At 38.6% G+C, this 24,093-nt stretch overlaps 1 protein-coding gene across 2 annotated transcripts in view; it reads right to left on the bottom strand.

The window, feature by feature from the left end:
- Window positions 1–2,196: 2,196 nt before the first annotated feature.
- LOC309479678 (uncharacterized protein) overlaps window positions 2,197–24,093 on the bottom strand; it is a 44,756-nt gene continuing 22,859 nt past the window's right edge. For both annotated transcript variants that reach the window (XM_082143877.1, XM_082143878.1), the window contains 2 exons: window positions 17,803–17,856; window positions 2,197–3,920 (listed from right to left, as the gene is read on the bottom strand). In XM_082143877.1, coding sequence (XP_082000003.1) covers window positions 3,795–3,920; window positions 17,803–17,856 — 180 coding nt within the window. In that variant the 3' untranslated portion in view covers window positions 2,197–3,794. The remainder of the gene's footprint in view (window positions 3,921–17,802; window positions 17,857–24,093) is intronic.

Raw genomic sequence — 24,093 nt, 5'->3', positions numbered from 1 at the left:
GGATGGTGTTTTATTGTCCTAACCCTACACTTAGGCAATTTATTTCCACTTTTTGTATATTTTCTCCTAGCTGATATGAAAAAGGGAAAAGAATGAGTTTTGAAAAAGGTAGATTAAACCTCGGGTCAGTCGCATCAAAAGCATTAGCACCACGCGCCTGACTATCCACACCGCAGGAGTCCTTCATAACTTTATCTGGCTCAGTCAGACAATGGTGGACCAGACTTACTTCCAGTTATCACTGTAATTCTGTAGGTGGAGCTGCACCATGTTAACAGTGTTTTGTGGAGAGTCACGTCACATAAGCTTGTGCAGATATCATGCAAAATTTACCAGGTTAAACCAGCTTGGTCATGACATGAGTTGAAAGATTGCATGTAAGTGCACACAAATAAAATATAAAATACAAAACAATACATTTCCTTAGGATGTGCTGCTTATATCATTGTCTGCCCATACAGCGATATATGCTGTAAGCAATTTTACACTATATTTAAAGATGTTAAAAGCTTTACTTTTGAAACTGTCTTTTAATGTTTACCTCTGTGCATTATCCCTCATGATGGTGCCATGCACTATTTAATTTTGACTCCTAGACCACTTTGCACAAGGTTTCACAAATTGCTAATCAACTGAATGCATTCCAGATTCTAAGCTGAGTGTGTGTACATACTGCTTATCCTACAGGAAACTGGATTTGATAGGCATCAGATCGAGCCGTATTATTGTAGAGTATCTTCTGATCAGGCCGCACACACCCATCTTGATGTCTCGATTCCTGGCTCACTTCCTTCAGCCCCTCATCATAGCCGAGCACTGACGTCACTCTCCGGTTCCCTGTACACAAACACACGGCTCATTGCTCTGTTTGGGATCTGGCACGGATAGGCCTGTGGAATCAGCCCACGCTGAAATGAGAATGCTTCTTTATGGTGGATAAGGAACCTGTAATGTTGACAGACTGGCTTATCGCCCGACACACATGCAAACACAGCAACAAAATGACACAAACACCTTGATGTAGAGCTGTGTGTGAATATCAATATGGTTGGCAGCACTTGTGAACACGTGAGCTGTGTTTGAAATTGCCCCCTATAACCTCATTCACTATGTCCTACGTTACTCCACTAATATAGTCCACTTGATGGAGTGCACTCGATGACATCCACTATGGTTTCGGACGCCACTACAAATGGCTGTCCTATCAAACGGCCCTATTTACGGGTATAGGGGGCGATTTCGGTCACAGCCATGGAAATCGGAAAATGATGTCATCTGAGCAGCAAGTGCAATATTTTATGCTGTTGTTTTGACAAATTGAAAACACTGATATTTTTTAATTTATGACGTTAAATCCGTCAGTTCTCGCCATCTCTGAAAAGCCAATCAAATGTTGATTCTTGTTTTATTACGAGCTCTGTCGCGTTCTGTTTTAAACGCGTGATTCCCCGGAGGTTCGTGATTTAGCTGATCCACGTCAAACTTTCTTCACTTGTTGTGACAACTAACCTTTTAACAAAATGTTCTCTATTTACGGATATGACAAGACACACAAGGTAGAGTGTACGCAATTTTCTGCGAAAACAATCCCGACAGATCTTAAATATAAACACTCATAATAGGCTTACTATATGAATCAGGGTAAGACAAAAACATGATTGATGATGTATTGAATCATTATTTAAATTAAAAAAAATTTGTGTACCTTTAAATCAAAAGTAACAAAATTAATTTAAAAAAGGCTGCAAAACTAATCAAAATAAAACTGAAATCACGATATATATTAGTGCGGTTATCAAATCATAGGCTGCGAAGTCGGTTTAATATAATTTACATTGAAATTACTTTTATTTGATCATACTTCAAAATTGAAGGCAGTGGCAACAGATCTTTGTAAAATAAAAAATCCAGCTATTTCAACTATGTAAAAGCAGGGGGTATTCAAGTAAATATTTTACATCGTTTGGCTGACAAAAAGGTTTGGGAACCCCTGCCTGATGGTCTCCTAGAACCTAAAAAAGCTCCTAAGGATATGTCAACAACTGCCTGAACTCCTCTGGGGAACACTGGGGGCATAGGTTGGGGGTAATTACCCCAAAAAGTGGCAACATCTGTTCTAGACATGCCTTTAAGAGCTTCACCAAACATACTTTGCAATAAGAAAAAGCATTTGAAGCGAATTAACAAGACACAAACTGGGAAGAAACATTTATTCGCCTCACTTGAGGCATAGAGACAGAAAAGGACAACTTTCCACGTTGCAAGCATGTACTGTACTATATGTCCATATAGCTGTAAATTTAAAAAATATTGTATTTGTTTCATATAGATACACATAACACCTAGGTGAAACTTATGCAACAACTATGAATAATTGTCCTTCTTGATCACCCAACCGGTTGGCCTAGCTTATTGACCCTTACACGGGTTACAACTGCAGTTTACATTCAGGAAAAAAAAAAAAAAAGTATTAAAGTATGCTGTTAAGTACATCACATCCACTGTCAAAATCCTCAGATGGATTGTTTCTGAAATATACTGCATGGATAGGATTCATGTCGTCCATATTTATGTCATTTTCTACACATCAGAAGAATAACACACATAGGCTATGCTCGGAATAGCACACTAGCATACTCATGTTACTACTCATATTTCTACAGTATGTTGTATTTCTGGAGAATACTACTGTATATCCCACAGTACACTGTTCAACTTGACCTTTCCTTTCAAGTTTCCTTAATGAACTAGAAGACTTTTTTTTTTTTTTTTTTATGAATTAATGCGAACAAACATTCCAAAATAAACAACATACCTTTTGAAACATTTATTGCAAATATAATGTATCCTGTTTCACATTCTATCTTTTTGTTTTGTTTTAATAGTAAACAGTATACAGTGTGTACTTCGCAGTATGCAGCACGCTAGTATTTTATTCTGAACAACAACTGTGTGATAAGGGCTATGATTCAATCCCTGGTGTGTGAGACAGTGTCAAAACATTCATAAACTAGATATTGATGGTAAAAGTCATTGTATTTAGGTACATAGTACTGAGTATGCTACATAGTAAGGCGCATGTTTAATATATGATGTTAAAAGACTCTAGAATAGCGTTGTGTTGTTTTTTCCCCCCCGTTCTTCACTTAAGATGTAATTACTTTGGAATACACATCAGATCATCAGTATTGTGATTACTGACACACTGAAGCTGAACAATGACTTGGAATGTCTAGCCTGTGCTGTCATTATATCTGATTGTTAGTTTTCCCGGTTTACCCTGGTTATAGAGCGAAAAGCTTTATTTTATTACAAACCGGTTTTATTAATTAAGGCCCATTCTGGCATCAAACTGATTGTCTCTCATTACATTTCCCTGTCTAAACAACCAACTGCCTTATAAATTGTCTTGCATGTTACCTTCAACCCACACAACCAATCAACAATCCGCTGCTCACTCCTGTTAAACCCATCACAGAAACCAAACCATTTGGTTGTGGTTTTATAGATAGCGCAGTGGTCATGGCCTTGTCATTAAAATAAGTTCTAAGTGGGTTTCCTGAGAGATAGAGAGGATGAGACGGCTTAAAGGCGAAAGGTTGCGTCTCCTCATTCCTCTCATACATTCTGGCCCTGATCACATTTCCTGTTTTGTCCACAGGCCTTATCACGGGGCCTTTGTTCACACTAATATCCTGCCAAATAAAAGGCAATGCAAACATACATTGTCTTTATGTTGGGAATTTTTGGTCCACAAGTGATGTTTCGTCTCTGCAAAGGTCCAGTCGCGTCCCTCACGCACACGGAGGTTCCTCGGCGGGGATCAGGGGGCTGCAGGGAGGAGCGCTGCTCAGGGGCCGGAAAGCGAAGATGGATGGATCGTAGGAGTATCGGGGTGCGTGACGGCCGCCACTCAGGTTCTGTGAGGGAAACAAAACAAAAAAAGATGAAGTGGGAAGAAACTGGGTTTGGTTGGAACACACCAAGCCGACGCCGACGAACTAGCGCTGATGAAAGCCGACTGTGTTGTCGCCTCGCGTAGAGGGAAAAAGCTGCACTTGAACACACTACTGCTGACTGTTAGCTAGAATGCGCGTTCTGCGCCTGTGTGTGAATGAGACAACTGTCTATTTTTTGCAGATATATTCGTCTATATTCGTCATTCAATAAGGGAAACCGATGCTGCAAGGTTGCAGATACACAAACCGTAAGCAGTGCGTGCTAACAGTTTTGAATATCAATCCTGCTAAACACTTTCTTTATTCCACTCCGCTCATGTTAATATTGAAATATTCGCCAAGGAACACTCAGGTAAGATGACGTAACATTAGAACAGCCTTCTGTTTGTACCGTTTTGACTTCTTTGCTCGCTGTTTTGCTATCATTCGTTCACTAAGCTGAACAGCCAATCAGAGTTCCCTCTTTCACAGACAGCCCGACGCCGATTCAACATGTCGAATCGGCCGAAAAAAATCAGACGAGGACCAATTTCAGCCGACGTTGCGGAACACACTGAGCAAAATTAGTCGGCCGACCGTCGGCTTGGTGTGTTCCAGGCTTTAGTCAAGTCACCTTTAATTCCATAGCGTTTTAAACAACACAGCTTATTTCAAAGCAGCTTCATTATTCAGCTCAGGTCAGTTTAGTGTTGGTGCACTTTTTTTCAAATAACTCAAATTCAACAATTATGAAACAAGTTCAATTCAGCGACAAGCAGCTCTACAGAAGGCAATAGTGTCATTATTCAGCTTGAGTCAGTTCAAGTCCCCCTGTGTCCGTTCGCGTTCGAGGTTCAGAGTTTACACCACACAGAACTCATGTTTAAAGGTGCAGTAAGCTATTTCTGAGAAACACTGTTGAAAGTGTATGCGGACTGAGCAGCACAACACACTTGTAGCCAATCAGCAGTAGGGGGCGTGTCGTCTCATGATGGGGGAGGAGAGAGAGTGAGATTTGAAGAAAGACTGTAGAAAGAGAGATGGCTGAGAGACATTATAAAAAAGAAAAGCTCAGAAGAATATCACTGGGAAAAGAAGGGTTATTATGATCAGGCAAGAGCTTTAGGAGCCGTGCTAATATTAGAAAAGCTTTCCAGCGCTGGAAAGACCTAAGCGGGAAGTCCTGGAAACAGATGCTGAGGTTGTGTTGTTTCTGCTCCATACGCGAGTAACATTGTTTTCAGTCGCCAGCAGCAGCACACCAGTTCCAGACAAACAATGACACTCAGAACCAATATACTCTTGTGTACTGTATGTACATTTTTTGTTCTTCCTTGTCATTCGTTCCTCATCTTCGCTATATTTTTCGAAAAATATAGCGAAGATGAGGAACGAATGACAAGGAAGAACAAAAAATGTACATACAGTACACAAGAGTATATTGGTTCTGAGTTTCCAGGACTTCCCGCTTAGGTCTTTCCAGCGCTGGAAAGCTTTTCAAATATTAGCACGGCTCCTAAAGCTCTTGCCTGATCATAATAACCCTTCTTTTCCCAGTGATATTCTTCTGAGCTTTTCTTTTTTATAATGTCTCTCAGCCATCTCTCTTTCTACAGTCTTTCTTCAAATCTCACTCTCTCTCCTCCCCCATCATGAGACGACACGCCCCCTACTGCTGATTGGCTACAAGTGTGTTGTGCTGCTCAGTCCGCATACATTATCTTGCTTTGCTTTTGCTATGATAGAGACATCCACTCTTGCATTGCGTGTTTGTGCATTTTGGGGGCGGAGCAATGAAGGGAGGGGTGTGGTTTTTTTGGGTTCTAATATCAACAATGTTCAACAATGATTTTAATAAATCACATACTGCCCTTTAATGTGATAGTTCATCCTTACTTCTACTATACTATAATATACTGCTAATCCCAATATCCTTCACATCAAAGAATAAACACATATGTCTGGATTAATGTTTGTTATGTCCTAATGGTCTGGTGATAGAATGTTTGTCCAAAAGATGTTCATCAGTGATTTTATATCAAGAGCGGGGAGACGTTTGTGTGCATTGTGTTTTGTGATTTCACCGGATGAATGAAGCTATAGATTGAAGTGCCAGATTGCCTCTTATTTAACAAACAAACTAAATAAATACACTGCTAGTCAAGTGGAGAAAAAAATAGAAAGATGCCAGTGACTTCTGGGGTATTTAATAATTTATTGTATTATTAATATTTTTTTTTCTAAACAGTGGCATATGATTTATAAATAAAAACCTTTAGTATTTATTTTTATAAACGTATGTCTATTTCCTCATTTATTTTGTTATCAAGGATGATGAAGTTCTGGATCTTCTGTACTGTTTTTCTTTTCAATCTTAATATGCTGTATTGGGATTTAAAAGCTATTTAAAATGAAAAGATTAAATTCGCCTAATCAGACACTTGGGAGAGAGTAACCAAAGAACGGATTAATATTAAGCAAATCAGTAAGTAACTAAGGATACGTTTACACAACAACAATTTACTTAAAAAATGAAATACACATTTCTTTTTGCATTTCACGTACAGACAGCGTTATCAAAACGATCCCTGTTCACACGGACCTGCGAAAACAACTAAAAACGCTGTATTATTAGTGCCAGGCCAGTAGTTGGCGATGTCGCTTTGTAACACGATACGCATGCGCATGATGTCACCATTTTCACAAATCCGCGTTATTGTAGTTAACACTGAAACGATAACTGTATCGTTTTCAAAAACGTGCATTTTGAAACCCGTCTTCAAAAATTTGAACGCCGTTGTCGTATAATTGAACAGTTTTTAGTTGAAAAAGGGTATCGTGTAAACGTAAGACTATTTTCTTTCAATCTTTGTCTGTCAAAATCTATCCAACTTTAGCTCAAATGTGCAAGTTGTTCACAAGATACACTACGCTGAACATGCTGAACTTTGTTGAAAAATTCCTCTAGTGTGTTATCGCTGGCTAACATGACCAAAATTATCTTTAAAACAAAACCTGAGTAAAAACCCCAGAGAAAGGAGGGGTTCCTGTCCTGGGGAATGAAAGAAGTAGTTAATATGTTTCACATATGGTCAGCTAAATCCAGCCTGGCTTAGAAAGCACAACTTAAAAAGATATACATGCGGATACCACAAGGTTAAGCTCTTTTCCTGTCAAATAGCCACTCTATTTGAGGTTTTCAAATCCATCAAGTGGCCAGATCAACACTTCATCAAAATAAAAAGAGTAGGCCTCATGGTTTCATTGGATGTTACATGATCCCATTTACTTTCTACAAGCAGCTGTTTTCCATGAATCTCCCTCCAGGAAACAATGTTCTGAGTTTAATCATTTTAAACTGGTTTCATCCATGCATTCCTAACAGCCAATGACAAACCATCAAATACTATTCTTTATTGTATGTTTTTAAGAGTTCAACAGGCCTTTAGACCGACAAATACCTGCAACTGTAGGAAGAGTAATTATATTATGACAAACAGCTCAGGCTTTTATTTCCTGGTACATTTTACGAGTACATAATGCTTTTAAAACATTACACTACACACCGTACTGCTTATACATGGGAACGAATTAACCCCTCAAACCCTAACATCTGTCTTGTCAACAAGTTTGGACCATCTAGGCGATGAGACCGTTTGTCTTCTCTGCCTTCATCCACCAATGATTTTCTTTTTTCCCCCTCCCTCCTTCTTTGGTTTCATTTATTTCTTGTTTCTGAGCCCTCATTCTCTCTGGTGTTGTCCCAGACCTCAAACCCCCATGATGATTTTCTCTCTTCCCTAACTGGCCCCCTGATAGCCGCTTCCCACTCCATCTCTAGCTTTACCTGGAGCGTGGCCAGCAGAGACGGGGCCCGGAGATAAAACCAGGGGCCCAACCACTACATACATGAGCAGAAGACCAGAGGGAATGGGAGAAGCAGGGAATACCAAAAGAAAAATGTTTTTTTTTTTAAAACAAACATTTTCACAAACTGAAATACATGAGAAACTCTAAACTAAAAGGTATGGCTTAAAGGGGTGGTTGATTATGATTGGACTTTTCTAACTTTAGTTAGTGTGTAATGTTGCTGTTTGAGCATAAACAACATCTGCAAAGTTACAACGCTCAAAGTTCAAAGCAAAGGGAGATATTTGCTTTTAAAGAAATCGCTTTTTAAGGACTACAACAAACGGCTGGTAGAGACTACACCACATTCCTCCCGGGTTAGTGACATCACCAACCCTAAAATTTACATAAAGCCCGCCCCCTGAACAGGATTTATAGATTATCATGACAGAATATGCTAATCAATGACTAGAAGATAACTACTCATAAGCTACATAAATTCATCAGTTAACCATTCAGAAATGTCCTGTTGCTTCTACATGTCGTCACTTCTTCTTGAGTCTCTCCATCTTTGTCTGAATCCGGTTTGAACATAAAAGGCTAAAAGTTTTTGACATTTTCAGTGCATGTCTGTGTGAGGTAAAAGGACACGAGTTCTTGAAGCTCCGCCCCCTGTGCCGGGAGCAGCAGCTCATTTGCATTTAAAGCGACAGACACAAAAACGGTGCGTTTTTGCTCACCCTCAAAAGTGACCATTTTAACATGCTATATACAAATATCTGTGGGGGTTTTTGAGCTAAAACTTCACATACACACTCTGGGAACATCAGAGACTTATTTTACATCTTGTGAAAAGGGCATTATACCACCCCTTTAAGGGTTTAACAGAAAAGGAATATTCAGTAATAGTATCGATTTAACTGCACCGATCGGATCGGAACAAAACTGGATATTGTAACCATTCTCTGCAAAATCAACACTTATTGAACTGAATTGAATCTACATTGAGCTGAATAATGCCACTATTGTCTTCTTAAGAGCTGCTTTGAAACAATTGTATAAGATTTTCTGGTCTATTTGTTGTCTGTTTGGGAGAATACATCCCACCTGTAGATGGTGGTATAGCGAGTAACACATGTAAGGTTGCCGATACCAGAGCTGTGACCCAAATTGTCTGAGTAGGGCTGCGTTTAAATCCAATTTTTTTATGCCCTTCTCTATGCTAACTTCCCTCCGTCTCGTTCACTCGGATGTATGTCTTTGCCATTGGACCTTATGCTCTTGATCACTGGAATCTGCTATGGAGCTGATTTATTATTTACAGATATTTTCCTTATGAATTTGTTTTATGCACAATTCTAAAGGCCTGTATGATGTATGCTTGGAATGTTGAAGAAAATATATTTAAAGTTTAAATATTTAAATATTTAAAAATATATTTGTTTATATTCAAACAAAAACAAACAATACCGTAAACTAGCAGTCAGCTTAAAGGATTAGTTCACCCCAAAATGAAAATTTCCTAATAATTTACTCACCCCAAAAGATATCCATGTCTTTCTTTCCTCTGTGGGAGAGAAATTATGTTTTTTGAGGAAAACATTTCTGGATTTTTCTTCTAACAATGGACTTCATTGGTTACCATCTTTTTACATCACTTTTTACCTTCAATAGTTGGGATTGAGCTGATCAACAAACGGACAGGGAACTACGTCATCACGTTGAAAGGTCACGCCGGCGCCGGCAATACTATTTGAACTACTATTCATATTCATCAGAATGTTATTCATATACTATTCATATTCACTGAATACTATTACTATATATATAATAGCAAACAATACTATTTGAACTATCCTCCTACGTACGGTCGCATTGTAAACAGTGGGGCGGTACTTCTGCCGGCGCCTTTCAACGTGATGACGTAGTTCCCTGTCCGTTTGTTGATCAGCTCAATCTGAACTATTGAAGGTAAAAAGTCTATAAATTATATAATTTTTTTGAAAACACTTCAAAGACTTTTGAAACTGCATTGATTTGGACGTAAAAACGATGGTAACCAATGAAGTCCATTGTTAGAAGAAAATCCAGAAATGTTTTCCTCAAAAAACATAATTTCTCTCCCACTGAGGAAAGAAAGACATGGATATCTTGGATGGCATTGGGTAAATTATTAGGAAATTTTCATTTTGGGGTGAACTAATCCTTTAAGGTAGCTACAAACATTAAATGCGGTTAAATGTCAACATAACTCCAATATCATACACTAGATTTGTGCGGGCTGTAATAAAATGACAATATTTTCTAAAAATATGTTAAAAATAAAAATAAAATATGAGTCAACGATCAAGGACAAAAGGTAAAGGAAAGTGGGAAAGCAAAGAGGGAGTGGGAAGAGCGAAAGGAAGTTGAAAACGACAACAAGGCGGAGGAGTGAAACGAAGAACATCTTTCTCTCTGACTGCAGATCCTGCAACAGCCGGCACTCTATAAATGGAAAATGACTTCATCCTAACACACACACACACACACACACACACACACACAAACACACACACACACACACACACACACTTCCTTCTCCCTCTCCCTTTTCATCCTTTGCTCCTCTCCTCACCTCTTTCCATTAATCTAATAAAATGGTCATCCAATCTCCTGCAGATGAAATGGAGGTTTCTGGATGTTCATTGGAGAGAAAGACTATTACGCATCAATTCTTTTGCAGTCTACAAGAGGAAAACCTGCATTTCTGGAAGCTAAAAGAAGGTTTTTGTTTATTAGGGGTTCAAGCACGAAGTGCTGAAACCCTATTGTAATTGTCCTGATTTTTATTATTATTTTTCTTCTGCCGTAAAACGCATCGTGCAGCCCAAACCGTAAGAGCTGGAACTTTGAAACTTTGCCATATGGTAGTACAAAAATCGAGGAGAGGTTATCAAATTATGACCTCGAATGGCCCATAGGTGGCGCTATAGCGACCAAAAGCGCGAAACTGCTCATAACTCCTAGACCGTATGTCGTAGACTCAAGTGTCTTATATCATTGGAAAGCTGGATGCCTGACGAACAAAACGTATATCTCCGATTTCATTTCCGCCATGATAGATTTTCCGCCATTTTGAATTTTGTCAAAAACCTACTTTTGCGAACTAGTCCATGGTTTTTTGCCCGATCGGAACCAAACCAGTGCAGAAATGTTCTCTAGAAACTGAAGATCAATAATTATCGAAAAAAAGTCGAAATTTCGATTCACGGACGCTAAGGGGCGCCAAAACGTACGTTGTGGGAGGGGCCTATTTTACTAAAATGGCTATAACTCCAGAAGTAAATGAGGTATCTTCACCAAACTCGGTACACATATGTATGAGCTCAATATGAGGTAACAGTAAAAAAATCGCGGCGATTGGCCACATGGTGGCGCTATAATATGAAAAAAACATAAAACAGGCTTTAACCACCTGACCGTTAGTCCGATTGACTTGAAAATTGGTATGCAGTGTCTTGGTCCAAGGTGTCATGTATGTGTATGAGGACATTGGCGTATCTAAAAAAACATGGCCGCCATCGGCCAATGAAGTTTGAGCACCTATTAGACAAGGTTAACGGAGGCCGATCGGAACGAAACTCGGTGGGCATGTTCTACTCATGGCCCTAGAGGTCTGTAAGAATTTTAAAAGAAATCGGCCACTAGTTGGCGCTAACGAGTTTTATGGCTCTGTAATCACGTGGTGTTACACTTATTGTCACAAAATGCATACCATTTGATAGATCTCCTCTTGTTGAACAACTTTGCCTCAAGAACCATTGCTGTCAATCAAACCGTTCATTAAATATTCGTAATTATGTTAAAAACCTACTTTTGCGAACTAGTCCTAGGTTTTTCGCCCGATCTGAACCAAACCAGTCTAGGACAATTCTATGGACTCTCTAGGTCAATAATTATCAAAAAAAAGTTGAACTTTTGCATTTTTCGCATGGCTAACAGGGTCATTTAGAAAATGGGCGTGGTAAAATGCACTCAAAAGCCTATAAATCCTAAACGAAAACTCAGAACTTCACGAAAATTGATGAGCATATGTGTCATAACCTGCTTAAGAAGCATGGAAAATTTTATGGAGAGCGGACCATAGTTGGCGCTATAACTGTTAAAACGCTTTAAAACCATATATTTCCTATGGTAAATTGCCTGTATTTGCTGTAAATGGTGTCTTCTATCATATAATGTTCATATCATAATGTTCAAAACCAGTGCAGCACAATTCTCTGAACTCTCTAGATCAATAATTATCAGAAAAAAAGTTTAACTTCTTCAAAAGGTGATTTTATATGAATATAATGACATATTAAGCCAATAAGTGGTATTTTACTGCCCCCTGCTGTCATTTCATCATACTACTCCCTAATATTGTTATAAAATTCATATTTAGACTTTATAAAATCATTATTTTAACATTTACAATCACATTTTGTCAAAACTCATCTATTGAGTATTACTATTGACAATTGTGTTACACTGAGATATGGAAATGGACGAAAGTAAATGAATGAAATGAAACGAAAGTATAACGGCATTTAAGCCACGCCCCCAAATACAAATTCATTCATAACTCGAAAACGGAAAGTCGTTGCGCGCTCAAATTTTGATGGTGAGGACCTCTCGGGGCTCTTGATCGAAACGTGTCGTCGCGGGCCTCGGGAGCGCGCCCACCCGCGCATCGCAAGCCCGCGGACCCCCGACTTTGAACGACCGCAACTCCCGACCCAGACCACCCCGAACCTTGTGTGAGAGCTCGTTGGAAAGGGCGCGTCCTTGGCTAGCTTCGATTCAAATGTGGTGTTATTTGCCCTGGGCATTCCAGAGATAATAGCCCGAACAGATATGCCTTATAACAGTCATAACTCCCAGCCCCAATCGCCCAAAAACACCTTGATGGTCTCATTCAACAGGGCTCCTCAAGCACTATCTATGCTCTGAGTTTCAGAATTTTTCGCCTTTTGGTTCCTGAGATATAAGTAAAAAAACTAATTCCCATTCATTCATTCAAACACTTCAACTGTAAAAAAAGCTATAATACCACTGTTGTCCACTAGAGGGAGCAGCAGGATTACGCATGATCTTTTAATTCGCTTTCAGTATTGGGAAATAAACAAATGCTTTAAGAAGCAATCTTTTTTATTACGATGTTTTTTGTTTTATTATGATATTTGTATATATTTTATTTTTTTATTATGATTATGAACGGTTTGATTGACATTAGTGATTCTTGAGGCAAAGTTGTTCAAGATGAGGAGATGAAGATATTTTCACAATATCACATCATAAAAACATATTTGTCTTTGTGTGTGTGTGTGTGTGTGTGTGTGTGTGTGTGTGTGTGTGTGTGTGTGTGTGTGTGTGTGTGTGTGTGTGTGTGTGTGTGTGTGTGTGTGTGTGTGTGTGTGTGTGTGTGTGTGTGTGTGTGTGTGTGTGTGGATGGATGTGTTTGTGTTTGTGTTTGTGTGTGTGTCTGTGTGTGTAAGCATGCTTAATGGAAAGAACATGGAGAAACTGCTTTGTTTTACTGGTGGATAAAAAAGTCTTTCAAATGAAAGTGAGTCAATTAGTGGTCTTCAACTGCCCTCTGCAGGACATTCTACTTAATAAAATATTTTCATCTGTGCTTTTGCATTAGTTTTTGGACTATATAAAATTACTTGCATGAAAATCACCTATTATAACACAGTCATGTTTTGTCAAAGTTTATCACTTCATTTTTACTGAGCTCTCAGTTTGAACAATTCTGCCTCTCAGTGATTAATTTGAAATCTGAAAATTGTGTTATACAGAGGAGATTTGCAATTATCATTTTGTTACCTCTCTTTTATTTTAAATATCTACATCTACAAAAAAAAATGTGTGTGCATGTGTGTGTTCAAGCATGGTTAGTGTATTAAGTATTATTGTTTAAGTATTATTGTTTTCATTTACATTTTAACCACCAGAAGAACACTCATTGGTTCATTCTGCTCACTAAAATATTATTTTTCATTTTTTTTTCCATTTGAAATATTGTTTAAACTTAATAAAATCATTAAAATAACATTTCAAATCATATTTTGTCTGTTTATAAATCCCACAGACTCACATTGGCTGCAATACTAATGTTTTTGTAAAACACAGACCTGATAGTCTAATCTGTGTGTATTGTGCATATATTATTGATATTATTACTATTGCAAATCATGTTATTGTAACTCATATCTTAATAGAATATTATTTGTAATTTTAATTCTTTATTTCTTAATTGTTTTTTTATGATTACTACAGATATTATCACCAAAGATATCAACTACACCTTCACTTTTTGTATTGATACGCTGCACACACAGCACAATCACACACTCACTAATGCATTCAAATAAATGTAATCTTACTGTGCTACTTTATTTGTACATGATTAGAATGAACAGAAATCTAAGACTATTTTTCTTCTTTTGTTAAAGCCATTTCAGACTCCAAGTAAGCATTATATTACTAATCATCTATTTTAAAGGTGCCATACAATTGAAAACTGTATTTATCTTGGCATAGTTGAATGATAAGAGTTCTGGACATGGAACTGACATACCGTGAGCCTCAAACACCATTGTTTCCTCCTTCATGTGTAAATCTCCTGTTTGCAAAAGACCGCTGAAAAATGAGTGAATCCCACCATAACACCGACTGTGACGTTGGAGTCAGGATCATTAATATTTATACCCCCCAAAATTGCATTTTCCAGTCCATGTTCTAGGCCAGGCAGTGTTAATGTGGACCTGCACAGCTGAATCATCAGAAGATCTGCAGGTATTGTGAAGAAGCAAGCAAGGACAATAGTGAAAATGGCAGATCATGGATATAAATGCTATGTCTGAGGCTGTGCTGCGGATTTGAGAACTTTTCATTCCCTTCCCACAAAAGAGAACTGTCAACAGGCATGGTTGATGTTTACAACAGGATACCTCACCATTTTAATTCAAAGCTGTTAGTTTGCTCTTAACGGAGGCCGATCAGAACGAAACTCGGTGGGCATGTTCGACTCGTGGCCCTAGAGGTCTGTAAGAATTTTGAAAAATCAGCCACTAGTTGACGCTAACAGGTTTTACGGCTATGTAATCACGTGATGCATATCATTTGATAGATCTCCTCATACTGAACAACTTTGCCTCAAGAACTACTGCTGTCAATCAATTTGTTCATTAAATACTTGCGATTATGTTAAAAACCTACTTTTGCGAACTAGTCCTAGGTTTTTCGCCCGATCGGAAATATACAAGTGCAGTACAATTCTCTGGAAGCTCTAGATTATTAATTATATAAAAAACTTTAACTTTACCCATTGGGTAGCCATAACAGGATCATTTAGAAAATGTGTATGGCAAAAAACACTCAAAAGCCTGTAAATCCTAAACAAAAACTCAGACAACTCACTAAACTGCCTTATGTGCTTAAAGACCCTAAATGCTTGAACCCCGCTAAATGCTGCTTGCAGCTTTAATTATTATTATTATTTTAATCCTAACATTTCAGCACTGCAAAATTTGGAGACTCCATATATTGGACATTTTGGTCACTTTAGATTAGGATCAAAACATTGCCTAAAACATACACAATCTGTCGTTTGATTGATAGTTTTTGCTGTGAAATCATCACTGGTTTTTATAAAGTAAAGATAAGAATAACTTTGATATCGTTAGTAATATTTCACGATGAACACTTACTGGACTGAAGCAACTTAGGTTTACTTGATTATCCATACATAATTTTAGAGAAATGTTCAAATGTAAGTATCAAATATGATACATCATGCTTTTGAGGAATGTTTATTTGTACATATTGTAACGCATTTAAAACAATTAAAAGTACAGAGCTTTTATCATAAAACTACGATTTTAAATATCATCTTACTAAGACATTTTATTGGAAGATGTAGAGTGACAACTGATATTTATAAGCACTTTATGTAAATATCTGATTGATTTACATCAAGCTATCAAAATTTCATGTAACCTTTTGGCCAAATAAATATCAGCAACTGCATATTGCATATTTTTGCTCAGTTTGGTGCTCTTTTTTTCCTCCTCAAGAATGAGCTCCATATTCACTATATAAAATATTATTTTTATCAAGTCAAATATGACTTTTTTTTCTTTAGCTTTTTTTAATAGTTTGTCTAAAGGTTCATTAAACTGTTCCATTAAAGGAACACGCCGACTTTTTGGGACTTTAGCTTATTCACCGTATCCCCCAGAGTTAGATAAGTCCATACATACCCTTCTCATCTCCGAGCGTGCCGTAACTCTGTCTGACGCACCCGGCACTAGCCTAGCTTAGCACAAACACTGGAGGTAAATGGCTCCAGCTAGCATACTGCTCCCAATAAGTGACAAAATAACGCCAACATTTTCCTATTTACATGTTGTGATTTGTTTTGTATAGTCACTCAGGTGCTGCGAGCAAATCACTCCGCCCAAGTAGCAGTGCTTCGCCTTCTGAGAATATAGTTCCCAGTATGTATACGGTTAGAAGATGGCTGTGTCTCATGTGACCTTGTTATTCGTACACGCTGTGACTATACAAATCACAACATGTAAATAGGAAAATGTTGGCGTTATTTTGTCACTTATTGGGAGCAGTATGCTAGCTGGAGCCATTTACCTCCAGTCTTTGTGCTAAGCTAGGCTAGCGGTGGGTGCGTCAAACAGAGTTACGGCACGCTCGGAGATGAGAAGGGTATGTATGGACTTATCTAACTCTGGGGGATACGGTGAATAAGCTAAAGTCCCAAAAAGTCGGCGTGTTCCTTTAAAAAAATACAAATAATTCAAACTATCACTAATAATAAAAACTACTCATTGTTTATTATTTTTCTGACCTTTACAGGGTTAAATGTTACCGAAGCAAAGAACACAATGGTAGTTTTTTCTGGAAAGGGGCCCCTGCGAGATGAGACAGCTTGTGTTTGTAATTCCTCTCTCTGACTGCAGCGGGCTGGTCTGCAGCCAGTGTTTCCCATGAGCGTTCCAGTTCCTGTGCCATGCAAGCGGGAGTCACTGTTCTGCAGTCCAAAAGGTGCCGAGCTCATGACGACGTCACACACTGGCATCGTTCAGCTCGGGCCTTCTGGACCCGTGTGAGGAGTGCCAAACACACAGCCGGGGGGTCCAGGGCCATGGCTATGAGGGTCAGCGGGTGCGTTTCGGCCCGGATCCAGCGCACCGTGCTCACGGGTCAGGCTTTTAGAAACCAGTCCAAACACTCGCATTCAAAGCATTCATGCTACTGTACTGACCTGATCCAAGACCAGAATTACAAAAACATGTCCAAATGATTTACTATTTGCAGAACATTAACTATTTGAACAATGCCAGCAAAGAAACAATTCTTCAAATTGTGTTAACAGAGACCCCAAAAAGTATTTAGATACTTAAGGTTGAATGTCATTGGATTAGATAACAAAAAATCAAACCATTTTATTTTCTAGACGAGTTCAACACATTAGCTATATTAACGCTTTCCCTGCCCCTGCTTATATGTTTACTATATGCTTATACACTATATGCTTATACTATATATACAGTATATACACTATATGCTTATATATATCTGGCAGGGAAAACATTAATATAGTTAATGTGTCCATCAACACCCCCAAAGTTTCACAGTCGTATAGCTCGTCCTGGGTCCATATTTCATTCAGTAACATTTGCCAGTTTTGATTTATATGCTGTAATGTGTGATGATTGTGTTATTTTACATAAGCAATGCCTCTATCGCTTGTTTCTGCTTCTCTTTCACCTGTGTTTTGATCAGGAGATTCTGTACTCTTTCAGAAGATGCGTAATAGCGCCCCCTACCGTATAACAGTGAAAACACGGATTGCCGGAAAGTTCCGTAAATGGCGGGGAAAGAGTTAACATGTTCTCTAACTGTGGTTTAAGTGTTTTGTTTTGTTTTTTTGGGTCACAGTATGTTTGTTTTCTTTTGAAACACTCACCCGAATCTTGATAGTCCTCGTTTTCCCACCGCAGTTCTTTTTTAGAAGCATTTTCTGAAGCAAAGAGCAGAAAGGAGAAAATATGGTTAAAAGGAATGACATAAACCTTCCTTAAGTCTAAGCACAGCCAAACTCCACACACCAGCTGCAACACACACACACACACACACACACTGAGGAACGAGTTTCCATATTGTCAGTGTAAACATTTACTGCTTTTTTGCCCTTGAGCTGTTCTGGAAGATCCCTGGAAGCTCTGGGCCACTGTGGCTACCAAAACTAATCAGTCTTTTATGTAACAGAGCAAAACATCCTGTGGGCCGCCCTTTTAGGACAAACGAGGAACTCTGTTTGCTTTCCTTACCCAGAACTCTACTGTTAGTGCTAAACTGAGGCAGCGTGACTCAACAAAGTCTAAGCGGTTCATTACAGTTAAAACAAGCAGTTCTCCTTAAAGATTGCAATACATTTATGATTTAAAAAAACTACAGGCAATGATAAAGGAATAAATTGGCAAAAAATTTAACTCAATTAAAAATGTACCCTCATTTCAAACCATGTAACATTCTTTTTGTGTGTGGAATTACAAAGATGTTTAGCAGAATGTCCAGACTGCACAGGGACTGAGACTGTGAAGCACTAAAACTGACAAACGCGCCGTTCATGCGCCAAATTTATTAGTATATTATTCCATATATTAGTCTTTAACTAGAGATGTACCAGTCCCCGGCCATCGATCGGAACCGGACGGTTTTTGCTCCAAAAACACGTTTTTGGTTTTATTTTGGCCGATCTCTGTTCCGGACTTGCACACAAATTGCATTGCAATAATTTCCCAAAAATATAATTTGTGTGGATTTTATGAATGTACTGTATCTCTAACTGTCTTCATTAAAGATGGCATTTGGGGGATTAGATGGCATTTTCTTTTCCTCTTACCTCCGTATAAAGTAAAGTAGTGTTTTATAAGCGCGGAGCTGCTAACCATTTCATAAGTGCCACCTACTGTCACAGACTGAGTTTGCATTTTCATTCAGTCTGTCAGCTCGTTTTTGTTTTGCACAGGTATGTTTTATGTAGCGATTTCACAAAGCTAAAGTCAGACCATTCTGCCTGTGCATTAAATATTGAAATTATGCAATCTAATAATAAAAATAAATAAAAACTGCGGTTGCCTCAAATTTCAAATGGCCACAGATATTTTTTGTTTGTTTGTTTAAGGCCAGTTTGGCCTGTAGTAGAGCAAATAAACAACAAATAAATTTGTAGCCTGGGAAAACCCAGACAACTTCCGGCAAATTTAGATTTGCTCTGCAAGTAGTCTGGCAAAGAGCTCATTCAAGCCCATTTCTAATCCGTCGAAATCGCGGCACCAATCAGAAACGTTGGGGCGGGCTTTACACGATGACGATCGCTCTGATTGGTTTTAGGTCTATCCAATTGCGCCCAGAGGCATTTGAGCGACGTCCAATGGTGAAGCGCACCAACTTTTAAATGCATTATTATATTCAAATTGCAAACACGTGAGGACAGTCTCCATGAAAGACCCACTGGCAGATCAACGTGCTACTACATTTCTCTCCGAAACGGTAGGAAATTAAATTAGATTTAATAGAGGATTTTAACTGTGACAAGATGATTGACAGGGCAGTTTACGTGACAGGATGCACGCGACAGATCCGTCCGATAAAGATGACGAAGTAGTATGTCCCAAAGCTTGCCTACTTTTTTGCTACACATTCAAAAGTAAATACCTTTCCTTCACAAAAAGAGTACATACTTGTATGGCGTAGTGGAACTTAGGCGAATTGGGACGCAGCATATGGCTTTACACGATCACGATCGCTCTGATTGGTTTTAGGTCTATACAATTTCGCCCAGAGGCATTTGAGCGACGTCCGTTGGTGACGCCCCTTTGGAAATGAGTTATTAATGAAGCTTTGCCAGAACATAACTCAGTTACTACTGAGAATGGTCTGGTTTTAAACAGGCTAATAAATTTGCTTAACGAAAAAAAAGAAAGAAAAAAAAAGTCAAAAATCGACAACCGGTATCGGAATCTGTCCATTTGCTTGTAAAAATGTAATAAAAAAAATCTCTTTTAAAAATCGGCACTTGGAATTGGCCATGAAAAATTAAAATTGGTGCATCCTTATCTTGAAGTCATTATTCACTAAACATCTTGAACTTCAAATTTCATTCACTTTCTATGCATCAAAAAGAGAAGCATGAACATGCTACAAAACATCTTTGTTTTCTCAAAAATAAATAAATAACATACATACACGTCATGTATCTATGAGAACACGCCATAAATGACAACAGAAATAACCCTTTAACTTAGAGAGCATTAAAAACAGGGTTTTTCAGTACAGTAAAAACAACCATCTTCAAAGTTTATATATTATAATAAATTCATGGCAAAAATCTATAGGCAATGACAGATTAATGCACATTTCAAGCAGTCTCTTTGTTCTGCAAGGGAAACTCCCAGTAAAAAAACAAAACAACCCAGGAATTGTCAAATTTGTCCAGATCTGCGTGACTGGAAGGCAGCCATGGTTAAAGCCCGGGTGAAGTCTGAAACGAGCTCGGCCTCATTTCAAAGTTCCCAAAAAAGGAGATAATGTTTGTCAAGCTCACTCAACCATGGAGGGCAGCATTTAGACATCTGTCAGACAGACCATTCATTTCGCTTGAACAATAGCTGGACCCCTACGTTTGAGATTTAAGCAACTGCATATGTGCAGGAATGGATTAGTTGGTAAGGATTAATAATGAAAAACTAACTCGACTGTCGCCCAAAAGTGGCTCAACATATTAACATAACAGCTGCCGTATATAATTAAATGTGTGATACACAGTAGAGTGAGGCTGGACATGGATTATTTCATGTTTAGTACTAAAGGCAATAATGATGACTTATTAATTTGTGTACGTTTGATTTAAAGTGCTTTTTCGAATATTACCTTTCATGCAGTGTGTAATGCGAATGTAAAATGTCTGGCAAAGTTTTAAAGATCAAAGTGCACGACAAATAACCTTATTGTCTACTATAAGAATACTGTAACGAGTCATCAGCAATTCCAGTCTCACATAATGTTACAAACCTACGTAACAATGTAACAAATTTGCATAATGCCAGCCTGTGGTCTTCATTGGCTGCCCGTGAACAACGTCTACTTTTGCCCCGCCCTCAAACACTAGTTGTAGCTGGAAGAGTTTTATTTGTGTTATTCATGTTGAGAAAATGCTGTTTTCAAAAGCATGAGGACTCGCACTGGAACTGATACAGAAATAACAACGCCATCGTTACGGTTTGTATCATTGTGTGTCATTCGCTGAGGAAGCCTCTGGAGCCGAAATTCAGATATGGTAATGGGCGTTTAGTTTCCGAGACATGCTGTAAGCGGTAGACCAATCAAAACAGACTGGCCCGTCTGACCAATCAGAGCAGGCTCACGGAAAAGAGGGGTTTAGAGAGACTGAATCTTCGAAAGAACCGTTTTCAGACTCTTTGAGAAATCAGGTGATGTGCAATGTACACTCACCTAAAGGATTATTAGGAACACCATACTAATACTGTGTTTGACCCCCTTTCGCCTTCAGAACTGCCTTAATTCTACGTGGCATTGATTCAACAAGGTGCTGAAAGCATTCTTTAGAAATGTTGGCCCATATTGATAGGATAGCATCTTGCAGTTGATGGAGATTTGTGGGATGCACATCCAGGGCACGAAGCTCCCGTTCCACCACATCCCAAAGATGCTCTATTGGGTTGAGATCTGGTGACTGTGGGGGCCATTTTAGTACAGTGAACTCATTGTCATGTTCAAGAAACCAATTTGAAATGATTCGAGCTTTGTGACATGGTGCATTATCCTGCTGGAAGTAGCCATCAGAGGATGGGTACATGGTGGTCATAAAGGGATGGAAATCGTCAGAAACAATGCTCAGGTAGGCCGTGGCATTTAAACGATGCCCAATTGGCACTAAGGGGCCTGAAGTGTGCCAAGAAAACATCCCCCACACCATTACACCACCACCACCAGCCTGCACAGTGGTAACAAAGCATGATGGATCCATGTTCTCATTCTGTCTACGCCAAATTCTGACTCTACCATCTGAATGTCTCAACAGAAATCGAGACTCATCAGACCAGGCAACATTTTTCCAGTCTTCAACTGTCCAATTTTGGTGAGCTCGTGCAAATTGTAGCCTCTTTTTCCTATTTGTAGTGGAGATGAGTGGTACCCGGTGGGGTCTTCTGCTGTTGTAGCCCATCCGCCTCAAGGTTGTGCGTGTTGTGGCTTCACAAATGCTTTGCTGCATACCTCGGTTGTAACGAGTGGTTATTTCAGGCAAAGTTGCTCTTCTATCAGCTTGAATCAGTCGGCCCATTCTCCTCTGACCTCTAGCATCAACAAGGCATTTTCGCCCACAGGACTGCCGCATACTGGATGTTTTTCCCTTTTCACACCATTCTTTGTAAACCCTAGAAATGGTTGTGCGTGAAAATCCCAGTAACTGATCAGATTGTGAAATACTCAGACCGGCCCGTCTGGCACCAACAACCATGCCACGGTCAAAATTGCTTAAATCACCTTTCTTTCCCATTCTGACATTCAGTTTGGAGTTCAGGAGATTGTCTTGACCAGGACCACACCCCTAAATGCATTGAAGCAACTGCCATGTGATTGGTTGATTAGATAATTGCATTAATGAGAAATTGAACAGGTGTTCCTAATAATCCTTTAGGTGAGTGTATATCATGACCCTGGATCACAAAACCAGACATAAGTCGTACGGGTATATTTGTGGCAATAGCCAACAATACATTGTATGGGTCAAATTATCGATTTTTCTTTTATGGCAAAAATCATTAGGATTTTAAGTAAAGATCATGTTCCATGAGGATATTTTGTAAATTTCCTACCGTAAATATATTAAAAGTTATTTTTTTTTTAGTGAATGCAGCACAATCGTGAATATAAATTGACAATTTTAAAGGAGATTTTCTCAATGTTTCATTTTTTTTGCACCCTCAGATTCCAGATTTTCTAATAGTTGTATCTCAACCAAATATTGTCATATCCTAACAAACCATATATCACTGGAAAGCTTATTTATTTCAGGTGATGTATACATCGCCATTTAAAAAAATTTACCGTGTGACTGGTTTTGTGGTCCAGGGTCACATATTATGAGAAAATAAAAGATTTTTTATTGTTATTTTTTTTTACCTTGGATGCATGTAAAACTATTGTAGGAGACCTCCAAAATAAAATAGGAACCTTTAAAATAGCAAATAGGGGCACTTTAAAAGAGATGAAGCAAAATGAGCTTTTAGCAGTCTCCCACATTTTGTTTTTCCATCAACACCTCCCATTCCACTTGACCGAGCGCACACACAGTGCACTCCAAGAGTCATATGGTCCTCACAGCCCTCTTCTCTCTCTGTACTCGTCTTTTTGCTCTTTACATCTCCACATGTCCTTTGTTTTAACCTGGCACAATCTGGCCTGTTTATTTGAACACCTGAAGACAAAACTACTAGGTTGAAAACTACTTTTTTTCCCCACTTTGCCGTTTCATTCACTCACAGATTCACTCTATCAGGCTTTTGTTCAGAGCGAGGGAGGGGGGCTGACATCTGTCATCCTCTCTTTCTCTCTGGAGGTGGCGGGCACAAAGCCCCGGAGCACATGGACTTGTCTGAGTAAGTGTAGTTTTGTGCATTTGTCTTGCATTGTTTTCAAATTCAGCCACTGAGTTGACAAGGACTGTTGGTCTGGAACGAAGAGATTTTACACCAGAAAAGTATTCAAGAGGTTCTTTGGGGGGAAATATAGTAACTTTATTTTTCAGAGACTAAGGTTTTTTGCTGGCTATATAAAGTCAGTTCAGTTCCCCTCAAGTTGACACAGGTGCCCTAGCAAAGTAACCACAGTTTCCCGTACGTTTTGAGAACCAGAAAGTTTCCAAATACTTTTGCCTTAATTAAACAATATCCATTGTTTTGTCATTTAAAACCTAAACGTTTGTGAATGTTTTGCTTGATAAGTGAGCTCGCACAAGTAAATTCCACTTGATCTAATATTTTGTTTCTAGTGCAATGATATTCACACGTTTTTAAGTGTTATTTAAGTTTCAAAATATTTTTTTGGGCCACTGTATAAATTGCTGAGTAATAAAAAGACTGCGTTGATACAGTGATACAATGGTGCATCTGATCATGGGCACAATGGCTTTTAAAAAAGCAGAAGACATTGATAAAAAAGAAGAAAGACC

The sequence above is a fragment of the Leuciscus leuciscus genome (genome assembly GCF_965113295.1).
Source record: "Leuciscus leuciscus genome assembly, chromosome: 17".
Lineage (NCBI taxonomy): Eukaryota > Metazoa > Chordata > Actinopteri > Cypriniformes > Leuciscidae > Leuciscus > Leuciscus leuciscus.
Note: the sequence above shows the minus strand (reverse complement) of the source record. Positions and strands in the feature narration are given on the sequence as shown.